Source organism: Pseudopodoces humilis, chromosome 23, assembly GCF_049639895.1.
Source record: "Pseudopodoces humilis isolate 2021_Gansu_Grassland_sample_001 chromosome 23, ASM4963989v1, whole genome shotgun sequence".
Classification (NCBI taxonomy): Eukaryota; Metazoa; Chordata; class Aves; order Passeriformes; family Paridae; genus Pseudopodoces; species Pseudopodoces humilis.
Genome location: NC_142222.1, coordinates 9,600,152 through 9,613,941, shown reverse-complemented (window position 1 = coordinate 9,613,941; position 13,790 = coordinate 9,600,152). Strand labels below are relative to the sequence as shown.

The 13,790-nt window shown below is 48.9% G+C and overlaps 1 protein-coding gene across 3 annotated transcripts in view; it reads right to left on the bottom strand.

Moving 5' to 3' along the window:
- Window positions 1-13,790, bottom strand: part of MTMR4 (myotubularin related protein 4) — a 50,039-nt gene that overhangs the window by 9,731 nt on the left and 26,518 nt on the right. For all 3 annotated transcript variants that reach the window (XM_014255053.2, XM_088066167.1, XM_088066166.1), the window contains 5 exons: window positions 11,944-12,060; window positions 11,220-11,302; window positions 10,893-11,059; window positions 9,611-9,707; window positions 4,300-4,413 (listed from right to left, as the gene is read on the bottom strand). In XM_014255053.2, the coding sequence (XP_014110528.2) occupies window positions 4,300-4,413; window positions 9,611-9,707; window positions 10,893-11,059; window positions 11,220-11,302; window positions 11,944-12,060 (578 nt within the window). The remainder of the gene's footprint in view (window positions 1-4,299; window positions 4,414-9,610; window positions 9,708-10,892; window positions 11,060-11,219; window positions 11,303-11,943; window positions 12,061-13,790) is intronic.

Genomic DNA, 13,790 nt, shown 5'->3' with positions numbered 1-13,790 from the left:
CCAGAGAGTGTGAAATTTAGTATTGATAAATGAAGAGTATTTACAGATGATGAAAGCATAACCCTGGCTGTGACACGGAGCAGTTTGGTGCAGATCAGCAAACCCCAAAGGCTCTGAAGTCACTGGGGAGCTCTCAAAAGCCTCAGCTCAGTACTCCTGAGAAGCACGAAGGTTAAGGATGTGCTAACAGTTATTGGGAAAGGAACAAGACATAAAGTATAATATTCACATCTTAACCATCCTAAATGACACAAGATCCTCTCAGAAAGGACCATGTCTCAAACCAAGCTCCAGAGATGGGTGGCACAGACACAAGCAAGCACTGGAATGGTCAGGCCATGTTTCAGAAACACAAGTACTCCTTGGTCAACAAACAAAACCAAGAGTGGACGCACAGCCACGGTGCAATGTGGAGCTATTACCTGGTTCCAACACTTGGTGCCAGGGTCATCCATGACCATGAGACAGCCACTCATTCTCCCAAATGGGTGTAGGAAATCTAGGATAACTGATGCTCCAGAGATGCACCAGGAAAGAGCACCTGCATGCCTATCCTGTTAGTTATGTTTCCCTGAGGTGCTGCTGCTGCCGCCTGCTCCCTCTTGGAGATGGGAAAATGAACAGCTCTGAAGCAGACCCACACACCAACCATGCTCCACCATCCTGCCATCCCTCCTGCAGCATTTATCTGGAGACCACAGAATCAAGGAATGGCTTGTGTTGGAAGGGACCTCAAAGCTCAACCCATTCCACCCCCTCCATGTGCAGGGACACCTTTCACTGTCCCAGGTGCTCCCAGCCCTGTCCAGCCTGGCCTTGGGCACTGCCAGGGATCCAGGGGCAGCCCCAGCTGCTCTGAGCACCTGTGCCAGGGCCTGCCCACCCTGCCAGGGAACAATTCCTGCCCAAAATCCCATCCAGCCCTGCCCTCTGGCAGTTATTTAGCTTCCTTAATGATATCTCACAGATAACAACAATGGAGACTTCAAACTGAAGCCTTCCAAAGAAATAATGTTCATGTTTGGCCAAGTCAAAACACCGTGGGGACCCTTTAAGTGCTGCTCTGTTCTGCAAGGTGACTTCCAGAGCAGTCACTCCCGAGAGATCTATTCCTGCCTTCAGGGTCACTCAAGGATGGAGAACAGAGCAGCAAAGGCTTTGTTTACGGTAGTAAACGAAACAGAGCCCAAGTGTGGACTGAAGCACCAGCCAGTGATCATCCAAGCCTGTTTGTGAGCCACCCACAGCTCCTGGCCTGTGCCAAGCAACTTCCCCAGACAGCGCCTGAGCACGCTTTAGGGAAAGGCAGCTGCTGTGCCAGGGGCTGCTCCCAGCAGGCAGCCTGGGGGGCAGGACAGGGTGCAGAGCACAGCAGCTGCTATGGGCAAAGCTGCTGGTGCCACCAGGGTCGCGTTGAACTCACAAAACTCTTGGTAACACAAACCTGTGAGTGCTGAACAACTGCTGGGACCTTCAAGGGACACGGTGACCTGCCAGTGAATGAGGAAATGTGGCAGCACCAATGAGTGTGAAGCCACCAGCAAGCAGAAAGTACAGCAGGTGCCAGCAGAGAAACCAAAACCACAGCTGAGCTTGCAAGGAGCTTCCCAGGGCAGGAGACCACCAGAGCCTGACTCTGCCTTCCCTGCACATCTCCCCAGCATGAGCACAGGAACCATTTAAGGCCTTTTCTAACCTGGGAGTTTTGGGGACGTTTTCCTCAAAGGAAAAAGTTCCTTTCTTGAAACTGGAATGGCAGAAAGTGCCAGAGTGTTTTAACTTACGTGGAGCAAATTATTCTTTATGGATCCTCAGTTCAATGACTCAAGATCCTGTCATGATGCAAAGCTGCAATATGAAGTGCCTCTAGTTCATCAGTTGAGTTTTTCCTCACAGGTTCGTTCTGAGCACAAGGCTAGAGCACATCTGATACTGTCAGCACATGCCATTTAACCCCCAGCAATCCTCCACAATGGATTAATACCTGGTTTAGTGGAAAGCAGCAGGGGGGTTGGAAGCAGACAATTCTCAAGGTCCCTTCCAACCCGAACCATTCCATGGCTCAGTGATCTCTGAAGTCTCCTCTCTGTTGTTTCCTGGACAAGTCAAGGAGCTTGGCTTAAAATGCACAAGAAAGCGCTTGGAGGGGGTTTAGTGAGCTGAGCCTGAAGGTTCCCAGCTGAGCTGTGTGTGTATAAGAGCTTCCATTCCCAGATCTTTGGGATAAACTCCCGTCTCACCGTGGCAGGATGTGAGAGCCTGAGAGCAAAGCTCAGCCGTGGGGTGGAGCAGTGCCCACTGTCCCCTGGCAGGGGATGCAGGAGGAGCAGTCCTGCTGCCACAGGCCCAAGGTCTCCTCAAGGTGGCTGAGCAGACAGACACAGAACTGTCACGCCATCCCTGTCTGCCTCTCTACTCAGCTAAATAATTGATTGCATCTTTTGCCTTGTTTTAGAAGTGGATTGTACCTGGAGGCTCCAGCATCTCTCCTGTGCATCTCCACTGAGGACTGAGATGGAGACCTGAATTTCTGCTTTGCTTATAGCTAAATTATACTTTTTTAAAGAAATCTGATAATGGGGTACCTTTGGTATCATTTCTTACAGCTCTGACTGTGACCCAGTGAGATCAGCATTATCCAAAAGCTCTGAGGTCTATCGGAGTCCCTTGGGATGCAGGCACCCATCCATTCTCTCCTCAAGTCTGAGTGAGGAGGAGCTGAGTGTCAGGCTTTTCATTTCCTCACAGCACAAGGCACTGCAAATGTAGCCATGACCCTCAAGGACTGTCCTGCCCCAAAGACTTCAGTCTTGAGGGGAAAGACTAAAAAACATGCGTGAAAATCAAGCACTTGCCCCATCTTGTAACATCACTTGTCAGCGTCTTCTAATCTGATCCCAAGCTGCAGAAGGGTTGCACTCAGCTCATAAATTACTGGGTACCATTACAGAGATATAAAGCAAGGAACAAAATAATTGCTGGAGTAGGAAAAAGACATGGCTTTGCCCTCGGGTGGGGAGGCACAGTGGGACAGGCTCCAGCACCAGGCCATTTTTAGCAAAAGGAATCACAAATACAATTAACTTCTTAGCTGAGCTGGCTACAAGGAGGGAAAGGCTCCATCCGATAAGCTGTACTCCTTCCCACTCTGCTGCAGAACTGAGTTCTAGAAAGAACACACACGTGTGTGGTGTTTTGCCACATCCAAGAGCAAGAATGAAGACGCAGAATTAAGGTGCCTGTAAATTCACTGGGTTTGCTTCCTGACTTTTGTAATTTCCAGTACAGCTCTGATATTTTAAGGTTTTTTATATTTGGATTTGGTAACTGCTAACACAGATTCTAAGGCTACAAACCATAATTTACATTTTACAACAGCACAACTGCCTGGGTGCCCTTTTCCATCAGCCTCCCGCTGGTTTCAAACACATCAGTCTCCTGGGAAACACATTTAATGAGGAACCAGCCCCTACCCTGCAGAGCTCTGCTCCGTTGGCTGCCTGGCCTCCTGCATCCCCTTCTAGATTATTTATGGAAGGCTGGTCAGGGCTATGTCAGTTCATAGAATTACAGATTATCCTAAATTGGAAGGGAACCACGAGGATCATCAGTCCAACCCCTGGCCCTGCACAGACACCCCAACAATCCCTGCATGTCCAAACTCTCCTGGAGCTCTGGCAGCCTCAGGCTGGGACCATTCCCTGGGGAGCCTGGGCAGTGCCAGCACCTCTGGGGGAAGAACCTTTCCCAAAATCCAACCTACCCCTCCCTGGCACAGCTCCAGCCGCTCCCTTGGGTCCTGTCTCTAGTCATGGAAGAGCAGAGCTCAGAGCTGCCCCTCCACTGCCCCTCATGGGAAGCTGCAGATTTGGGTATTCCCAGGTGTGTCCTGGCCTGCACACCCTGCTGAGCACAGGACACCCAGCAGGCTCCTTCTGGCTCACATTTCTTTTGCTACTTTTCAAAGTAGCAGCCAGACAAGGGCCAATGTGTGGAAAGATTTTGAAACTCTCAGAGAACTTTAATCTGACCTCATCTTGCAACATCTCCTGTAGGAGGAAAGCCACCCACACCTTCAAATCTAACAAAGCAGCGAAGGACAGCTCTGGAACACTGCTCCTCTGTTCTGGAAAACACCCTGCTGCAGACAGTGCTGGGAGAAGGAGCCCTGGGAGCAGGACATTTGCAGGCCAGAGGCAAAAGGACAAACAGCTCTCCTGCCATGCCATTCCAGAGCCCCTGCAGGACCATGAGGACACGGCAGCTGTCATGGATTTGGGGGAGGGAATTTGCATTTACCTGTACACCACCACAGGGATCCTCTTCCATGACCTGAATGAAGCCACATTCTCCAGCTCCTTGTCGGTGATCCAGACAGGGACCAGCAGCTTCTGGGGATAACTGGAACAAAGCCTGAAGAAGAGAAAGCATGAAAGGCAAGATGAGGACTGAGCAATCAAAAATCTGCCCCAGAGCAGCTCACACTTCCCCAAACTCAACATGCAGGACATTGGCTCTTCCTCCTCATATCTGTCTCAGTGCAGCCTCCACAAGAGAGCCAAAACATGCTGTCAGGAATGAAAAAAACCTCTTTTTACCTCAGGCCTCACCTCTGGGCTCATAATAAGTATCCTAGTACTTCCCTGGATGCCTTTGAAACAACCTCTGGATTTAAGAATTCACAAGGGTTTAGGGGAACAGTCAATAACTTACATGGAGTTTTTGTTTTCTTGTAGCAGGTACACACAGAGCTTCTGGTAAAGAATGGTCTATCATTTTCTGCCCGGCAGAACACGACACCACTGCTCAACTTGACATGTTGTTCAGTGAGGAAGACACAAATCTGCCCAGGAATTTAGCAGTGGGGACTGCAGGTATGCAAATAAAGTGACAGGAGTAAGATCTAAATCATATCTTGTTTGGTGGGGTGCCAGAAATTAAATTCTTATAGATATCTGAACACGTACCAGCAGTGAGAGGAGAACTCTGAAAGCAGAGAGCACTGCCGGAGGGCAGGGTTAGATGGGATATTGGGAAGGAATTGTTTCTTAGGAGGGTGTTGAGGCCCTGGCACAGGGTTCCAGAGAAGCTGGGGCTGCCCCTGGATCCCTGGAAGTGTCCAAGGCCAGGTTGGATAGGGTTTAGATCACCCTGGGAGAGTGGAAGGTGTCCCAGCTCATGGCAGGGGTGGAATGGAATGGGCTTTAAGGTCCCTTCCAGCCCAAACCATTTCGGGATTGTAGCACACACAAAATTCCAGGAGTGCAGAGGGGGCTTTCTGGCTTCTGCAGCTCCTCCCCTGCTCCCAGCACAGGCCAAGGCAGGCTCAGACACAGCAGTGCCTGGGAGCTGGACCAGCTGAAGCCCGGCAGCCCAGGCAGGCACAGGTGGGTACACGGCAGGGAACATCAAAGAGCAGCCCTGGCTCAAGGCTATCCCACATCATTTAGCAGGAATGTTTCAGGGCAGATGGGGAGCAAAATGAGGGGGGTGAAAGAATCCACCCAGTAAGCTCCAGAGGGTGGTCTGGTGCCCCTGAGCCCAGGCTGCTCCAGCTGATGGCAACAGGCACAGTCAAGAATCAGTTGATGGTGCTGGTGAAGAACTGCCTGCCACGTTGGAAAATGGCACTGCAGTGTCTAGACAGCTCCTCTGAGAGCCCCAGGCAGAAAGCAAGGGTGGCTAAGGGATAAAAACAACTGTGTGAGGATGAGGAATTCAGGAAGCAAAATTAAAGCTGTCAGTTAAGAAGGTGAATACCAGGTTGTCTGTGGTAGGATGTCTGGACTTGGACATCTCTGAAATGCCTCAGATTCCATAAGTGAAGGTGGTCAGGAAATTAGAGAAGCAGTGAAGCGTGACTGAGGATGCAGGAATATGGGAGAGGGTTAGCACCTGTTCAGGTCTGGAGGAACTTCTGGAACAGCTGACTCTATACATGAATAGGCTTCACTGAAGTGCAAACAGATCCCTGGAACCTCAGATGAAACATGGGTGATGTCTTAAAAGTACAGACTGGGGAGAGGTAGTCCAGGAGAAGCTCAGGATTTTATCTTCCAAGAGTTAAGTCACTAAAACTGTGTAGCCTTAGGAAAACAGTAAGACAGAAATCAATAAAATTCAGGTAGGAAACAGGACATCTTTAAGAAGTGACACCAAATTCAAGCAGGGTGCATAGAAACAGGCAGTAAGATCAGGAGGAAGAGACATGTCCTTCCTAGGCTAGAATTCCAGAGAAATACAGTAGAGGAAGTGGAAACCCAGGATAAGTAACTCTGTTGGCTTAACAGTATCTTATAAATTGAAACAAGGAAGAGTATCTGTGGCACCCTGAATTTCAGAGTACAAGCTTTGTAGGAAGGCCAAAATAGGCTGAGCTTGTGAACAAAGTGTGGGCAACTTCCAGGGGAAGGTGGGGGTGAAAGTGTGATGCTCAGAGTGACCAGCATCCAGCAGAATGTGCATGGATCAAATCCCCACGCTAAGGAGAAACAGCACAGCATTGAGGCAGCACTACCAACTCCTGCAGGGTGTGAGGGACAGGAATGACTTCCACAGAGGCTGGAAGAGAAGCAGAAGAAGAAGAAGAAGAAGAAGAAGAAGAGAAGAAGAAGAAAGTCTGCAAGGGCAGAAATTCCCATGGGAGACTTGTGCTGCTTCCACACAGAACAGGCAAATGTCTGAACCAAAGGTGACATTTTCAGACACACCCAAGTGTTTCTTGGTGCTACCAGAAAACTTATACAGAAGTCTTCCTTTGAACCTAAGCTGCTCCAAAGTAGAAAAACTGAAAAATCCCTTTGTTACAGCATTCATCACTCAGTAGATTCAATCATGTTTTTAGAGGGGATAAGGCTCCTACAACAGCAACAACAACAAAAAGGATAAGATCGGCGCACTTGGGATTTGAGTAAACATGGCTGTTGGGAGGGAGGTCACCCCTCACGTGTGAGAACTACCTGAAACATCAGTGAACGAGCAGATAGGGCAGTTTGGATTTTCAGATGGGGTTTTTTGAGATTTTTTGTGTGTCTGTGTTTTTTAACAGGTGTGCTGTTAAAAACAGAGCTGAAGGATGCTCCTCTTAGGAAACAGCTGGTCTTGGGAAGATAAGAAATAGTTTGGAACCTCAACCATCATTTTTCACCACAATGGGAGTCCTAAAGGGAGCCACCTGCAGTGGGCTGTCCTGAAAGCCCTGGGACCAGGCTGAGCCAGACCACCAAGGGGAACAGCCTTGAACTGTGAGGTTTGATGGCAGGAGAGGGTGGCTGGAACAACACAGACACAGGACTCAGCACCTGTGAACAAGGATTGATGGAGAACCTTCTTACCACAGAGATAATGATGAGGAATTGTGGAATACCCTGATTTGGAAGGGATCCACAAGGATTGAGTCCAGCTCTTGGCCCCGCACAGGACACCCCAACAAACCCATCCCGTTCCTGAGAGCCTTGTCCAAGCTGTTGCTTCGCAGAAGGCAAACACGTGTACCACTAACAGAACTCACAGACTTATTGTCCACATGTTCCTGTGGCAAATCCAAGCAGGGACAGTAATTATCACTTTCCAATGGTATGGATAGCATTAAAATTTAAAGAGAAGTGTAAAAAAGACAAAATTTGTATTAAGAGCTGTCTCAGAAACCGGTAGGAAACACCATCTGGCTAAAGCAGTAACAGAACTCCTGGCAACTTTTTCCTATAAACTCAAAGTTAAATAAAACCATAACAGTAAAAAGACATAACCTGAAAACGAGCATCAACATTGGAGGAAAAGTGCTTTGTTGTTTTTTTCCTGTTTTTGAAGGAACTACATGTGTACCAAACACACCAGAGGCTGATATGAAACAACTGCCTCGGAGAGCCTGTGTGGACCAGGTGGGCAATGCTGGAGTGACCCCATTTCCCTGGGTGTAAGATCCCTGAAGATGTGAGAGCCAGGGAGAGACTGTGTAATAATTTTATTATCACTGTATACTTTTATCAAGACTGAAGGAGTGGTTATTATAAGCTTGTATTGCTCTCATTTTACGATGGCTGTCGCCAGGAAGGAGAGAATAGTTCCCAGATAAGGACATCTCGGAACAGACTTAAAAGACTAGGAACAAAGCCATTACCTTGGAGTATCCTGTCTTTAACAACACTGTTTTGCCAAAGTGGGGAAATAAAAGATAAAAGGACTATAAACAGTTAAAAAGTAACCTGATCCCTGTGAATAGAGGCAGGTGGTTATGATCAAAAGCCAAGGCAGGATTTAAAGCCACACTCCCCGAGCAGCAAGAGAGAACTGGTTTGAGTTGCACAAGGCAATTACACCACCCGAGATCCTGGGATGTCTGCAGGAAGCTGGGACCTGAAAGGATCCCCAGGGAGGAACTCAGCATGTGGAGAGAAGCAAAGCCAGGCCCACACCCAGCTTGTTGAGGTCAGTTTTAGGTTCTTCCTTCCCTGGTTTGATTGGAAATGAAACACCTGTCTTCAGAGAAGGTGGCTGACGGCTGTGGATTACTGGCCAGGAAGCAAAGCACAAGTGGTCAATGGAAGTTGAACTTCCTGAAAAAAGAGGGATCCAGCAAGGAAGAAGGCTTGACATACACTCTACCTAGGGCATGGACCTACAGGCTGTGCACTCCAAAACTGAGCAGTTCAGGACAACAACTTTTATTTGGCATCCTTGGAGAAACTGTGTAAATGCCAGCAAAGTCATGTGAACAGTCCCAAAGCAACAACATGGTGAGTAGGGCAGTGGTAAAATGGAAATCACCCCCCAAATTTAGTGCTCGTGGCCTGGATTCTTCAGGCAGCAAGCTCCAAAACTGGGATTTCCCCAGTCCAGCGTATCTGACGTTTCTCATGGTCTCCACAGGAAACCAGTGACCTGAACTGTTCAATCCATAGGTGATGGGGATGCCTGGACTGGCTGGGACAGAGAGGAAAGGCTGAGGGATACCAGTGGTTTCAAGAACAGGATTATGGGGAACGCACAAATGAGTATGTCCATGAAAGTCTGAAATCCCATTGGCTTAATGGCACCTGCTGCAAGCAGTGCAGCTGTCCTTCTCCAAGAGTCCTGTGCTCCAGCAGGAATAGAAGGCAAGCTGGAAACACTGACTGCTGACAAAACGTCTCTTCCACTGTGAGAGTGGGAAAACCTTGTAGAGATCTCCACCCCAATGCCCACACAGACCACCTCCAACACTGGCTCACCTGAAATTTAACCCCACAGTGCTGGGGATGTGCCCAGCACACCACCATGTTCCCAGGGAATGCTCTTTTCCCTTGCACATTGTGAACCTCCCAAGCTGCACTTGGACCTCCAGACTCCCAAATGTCTTCCACAGGAATTAGAGCCACCAATTGTAAACTACCTGAGTCAGCATTTACAGTTCCTGCTAACTCTGATGTTTGGGCTGCATTCCCTCTCCAATTCCATGATGTGAAAAGCAGAAAGAAGAGGGATCTGGCTCATACTCTACTCTGCCTGGGGGCTGGAAAGGCCAGGAAGGGGGACTGGCTGGAGTCTGACTCAGCCCTGCTCTGCACAGGGATTACCAATGGAAAAGTAAGGCAAGAGGAGAGTGGGGAGAGCGTGGTGATGGAACACTCACTTGTAGTTGTTGTTGATGTCAGAGACGCGCCAGGCGTTCTGCAGGTCGAAGCTCATCCTCACCAGCTCCATCTCGAACCGGAACCTCACGTGGTCCCCTGAGGAGAGGAGCACAGGGGGTTACTGACAGCACAGAGGAAATCTGAATGTGTTTGTGGAACTCCACACCAACTGCCATGGGCTGGAGAGTCACAAAACCACAGAAGGCTTTGGGTCAGAAGGGACCTGAAGCTCATCCCATTCCACCCCAGTGAATGTCAGGAACCCTGTGGCAAGGAGCACTGAGCACCCACCCCAGGCAATTCCTTCCTCCAGACTGCTCTCAGACACTGACTCAGGGTTTCCTCTCTCTTGTTTTAGCCTTGCCTCACAAATTCTGGAGTGCCTTTGTTGCTCCAGTATCAAATCTTGTTAGTAAATAAATACTGCAAAGCTCTTCACCTCAGCCATATCCTGCAGCAACAACAGGCGAGTTTATTTATACTGAACACTTTCTCTAAAGGAAACACAGCAAATATCTCTGATTGCTGGGGTTTGGGGCATGGTAAGGACACAGAGCTTACCTTTCCCCTGTCAGCTTCTTTTGGAATACCTGTACTATTAAACCCCACCCTTTCACCTAGCCTGTCTTTGGACATTCCATTTAGGCTACTGCTGCTCTCCTCTAGGATCAGCTCATTTTTCAGCCTAAAGCCAGGTTTTTCACTCATTTTAATTCCATTCTTAAACAGCTTCGTCATTAATAAGACAAAGCAACCCAAGAGAACTTTGTGTTTCCAGGGAAGGGAAACTCTCAGTCCACACGAGGGCACCAGCACAGCTCTGGTTTTCTCTTCATGGACTCAAAGACTTGATTTGTGCCTGTGTGAGGATGAGCCAGAGCTCCCTACAGACCCGATCCTGGAAATGTCACAGCATTTTTGGGTGCTGGAGAAGAGATTCAGATGGGCTCATATTAATTAGGCTGCCTCAAAACTGATGCTGTTTACCACTCCAGGACAGGATTGCCTGAAGTCTCTACCACTGTGATGTGAGAACTTAATTATGGGATGTTTTCTCACATGGAGAAAGGGAAAAGCTGCTTCTGTGTTGCTGGGCCAGAAAGTTTTTTGTTGTGTTTGTAACTAATTCCTTTCACCGTGCTTCTTATCCAGCAGCATCTGGCCATCAGCTGGATCTCTAGGCCAGACACGGCATGACCCAGAGCAAGGAGAATCTGAAACCAGACAGAGTTTATGAACAAGAGCTCAACTGCAGTGCAGTGCTGCTGGCCAGGAGCTCACCTGGCCGGCAGAGATGTGCGTGTTGATCCTCCTCATCCACACACACCCCCAAGCACCAGGCGTGGTAGGCAAATGCAAAGAGGTCCTCAGGCTTGGCAGGGCGGGCAATGGCTCGAGTCAGCCTCTTCAGCCACTCCTGGCACTGCTTGAAGGTGGAGAAATGGCACCTGCAAACCCAAAGGCAAATCACCCTCAGCAGGGACTGAGCCAGGAAAAGGAACACAGCTCCAAGCCTTAGAACCCTGACTATGGACAGCTTAATTCCAACGGCAGCACCAGAGCTGGCCCCAGCCTGCAGCAGCTGCACCACAGCAATAAACCAGATACCTGATCACTTTGGAGTCCTTGCAGATGATGTGAAGCTGGAACATATCCCGACACTCCACGCTTTCCATCATTCTCAAAGGCACCTGCGAGGGAGGGACAGATGTAGGGCATGACAAGGCACACCACAGGCCAGAGCAGCCCCAGCAGCCGTGCCTGCAGGCTCCTCACGCTCCAGCACAGCTCCACCAGTCACGAGCTGCTTCTGTGAACTACAATCCCACTCCCAGGGTTATGGAGCTCCATGAGTCAGCACAGAGCTCTTCCATGATTATCATTCTGATTTCTGTTCTCTCCCTCAGTAATATCCCACTTGGGGCCAGGTTCTTACTCAATCACATCCAGCCAAGCACAGGTAACTGAGCTAAACAGCAGCTGCAGTAAGAGACAGCAAGTCAAGGCAGTGAGAGAAATCCTCAAGCTCCTACTGCCTGTGTTGGTGAGAAATCTCATTAAAACTGGCCTACAAGAAAACTCAACAGCTTTAAAACCACCAAAGTTATTGTTTGAATTTAAAGAAAATAGCAAAGGCAAGACCTAATTACTATCCAAAGGAAAATCCCATCCTCACACTTAAATACAGCAGTAAAATAGCAACTGCACTCCCAAGCCTAGCATCCTCCAAGAGGCACCTTCCTGTGCCAGAGCCCCCAGGAACAGGGTATTCCCACCCCTCCTTGGTCTGAAACCCTGCAAGAGGTGGTGGTGCAGGTACAGCCAGACTCACATTGATCACAGAGTCCTTGAATTTGATATGCAGGCGGTAGTTGGAGATGGCGATCACAGCGTCATTGGCATGGCCCAGGTACTCCACCCCCTCACCCTGCAACACAGTGAATGGCACCTGGAAGGGAGACAGCACCATGTCAGCTCACACAGGCACTTTGTGCACTGGAATTCCCATTGCCTCCGCAGCGCATCCCCAAGGAACCATTCCTAGCAAGGAAAACCCGAGAGCAGCACGGACAGCACCGGCACCACTGCCCAGCCCCGCTCACAGAACTCTCCCCAGGGATCACCTGTGTGCCATGGCAGCGAGGGCTGGCCTGGGGACGGGGGCACTGACGGTCCCTGCTCTTTGGAGAGGGGAAGCCAGCCCTGGCACAAGAGGCATGGGAGGGACACGAGTGCAGCACAGCTCAGAGAGAAGAGGGGAGTGCCCTGCACAGCTCCTGAAAGAGCCCAGTACCATGGGGAAGCACTGGAAGGAGCTGCCCAGGGAGGTGGTGGTGTCACCATCCCTGGAGGTGTCCAAGGAACAACTGGATGTGGCACTCAGTGCTCTGGGCTCGGTGACAACGTGGGGATCATCAGTGGATTTGATGGTCTTGGGGGTCTTTTCCAACTTCAGTGATTCTGGGATTCTGTGACTGATCAGAAGCCTCTGGCCCAGGGCAGTGTCACCACTGTGATCCTGCTGTGCCATTTAAACATGGAGGGCCCTCAGCAGCCCATGAGACTCAGCAGTACCATCCAGGTAAGCAAATGAACCAAAATTGTACCCAGTTCCTGCTAAGAAGGCTCTCAGGGATTCTCTGTGTATAGTTATTTATATGACTGAGGAAGCTTGTCCTGATTAAACTGCAAGAAAGCTTCATTAAAATTACCTGTATTCAACTTTTTAAAAATATTTCCATAATCAAGTGTCTGTTTTTCCCCATCAGTCCGGACATGTCACAGTTATTTTTAAAACAGGGGATCCTTGCAGACAGTCAAGTTTGACTTTTCTTATATTAAAAAAAAAAGGCAGAACAGCCTAAAATTCACCAGGCCCCTTTGTCCTTAGCTAATCAGGCTCCTCCTGTTCCCTGAATGCAACCTACACCAGGTGATGTCGGTAACCAATTATGCAAAAAATGTCATGACAATTTATCATTTCAGCCAGAGCTGAAACCTGCCAGACAGGGCAGCTGATTACACAATTCATTACACTGTAATTAGTACAAGTCAGACCACCTTCTCTTTATTTCAAAGTTGTTTCTATGGCTTGAGTATAAAAACCTGAATTTCCTGGATTTCAGACTTCAAGTGACAACTGTACTAAGAACTTCACCTTTCTTTGAACAAAAATAACCACCTTAGCCTGGCATCTGTCCGAACACTCTTGAAAAATATTAATTATTTGCCTAAGAGAATATCCTCTCTTTATTTCTGCAGTTGATTTCTGCACGCTTGCCAGAGCTGTTTTTATCTGGCATATGTCTCTCCTGCTTACGTGGCTCTTTCACACAGCAACAGAAGGGAGACAGAACAGCAAGGATAAGGCTGCAAGAACCAACGGAGAGGAATCCTGGAATAAACCAGCAGGTGCCCCAATACAGCCTGTTATCAACTGATCCTTCTAGAGTCCCAGGATCCTGGAATGGTTTGGGCTGGGAGTGACATCCCAACCCAAGCTCATCCAGTTCCACACCCTGCCATGGACAGAGATACCTTCCACCAGGCCAGGTTCCAAGCCCCATCCAAGCTGGCCTTGAACACTCTGTTTTACAATAAATTAACAATTTACTGAAGTTATTACCAAATTACCCTTGGGAGGGTTGAACTTTACTTCTCCATGCAGCAAACTAAGGC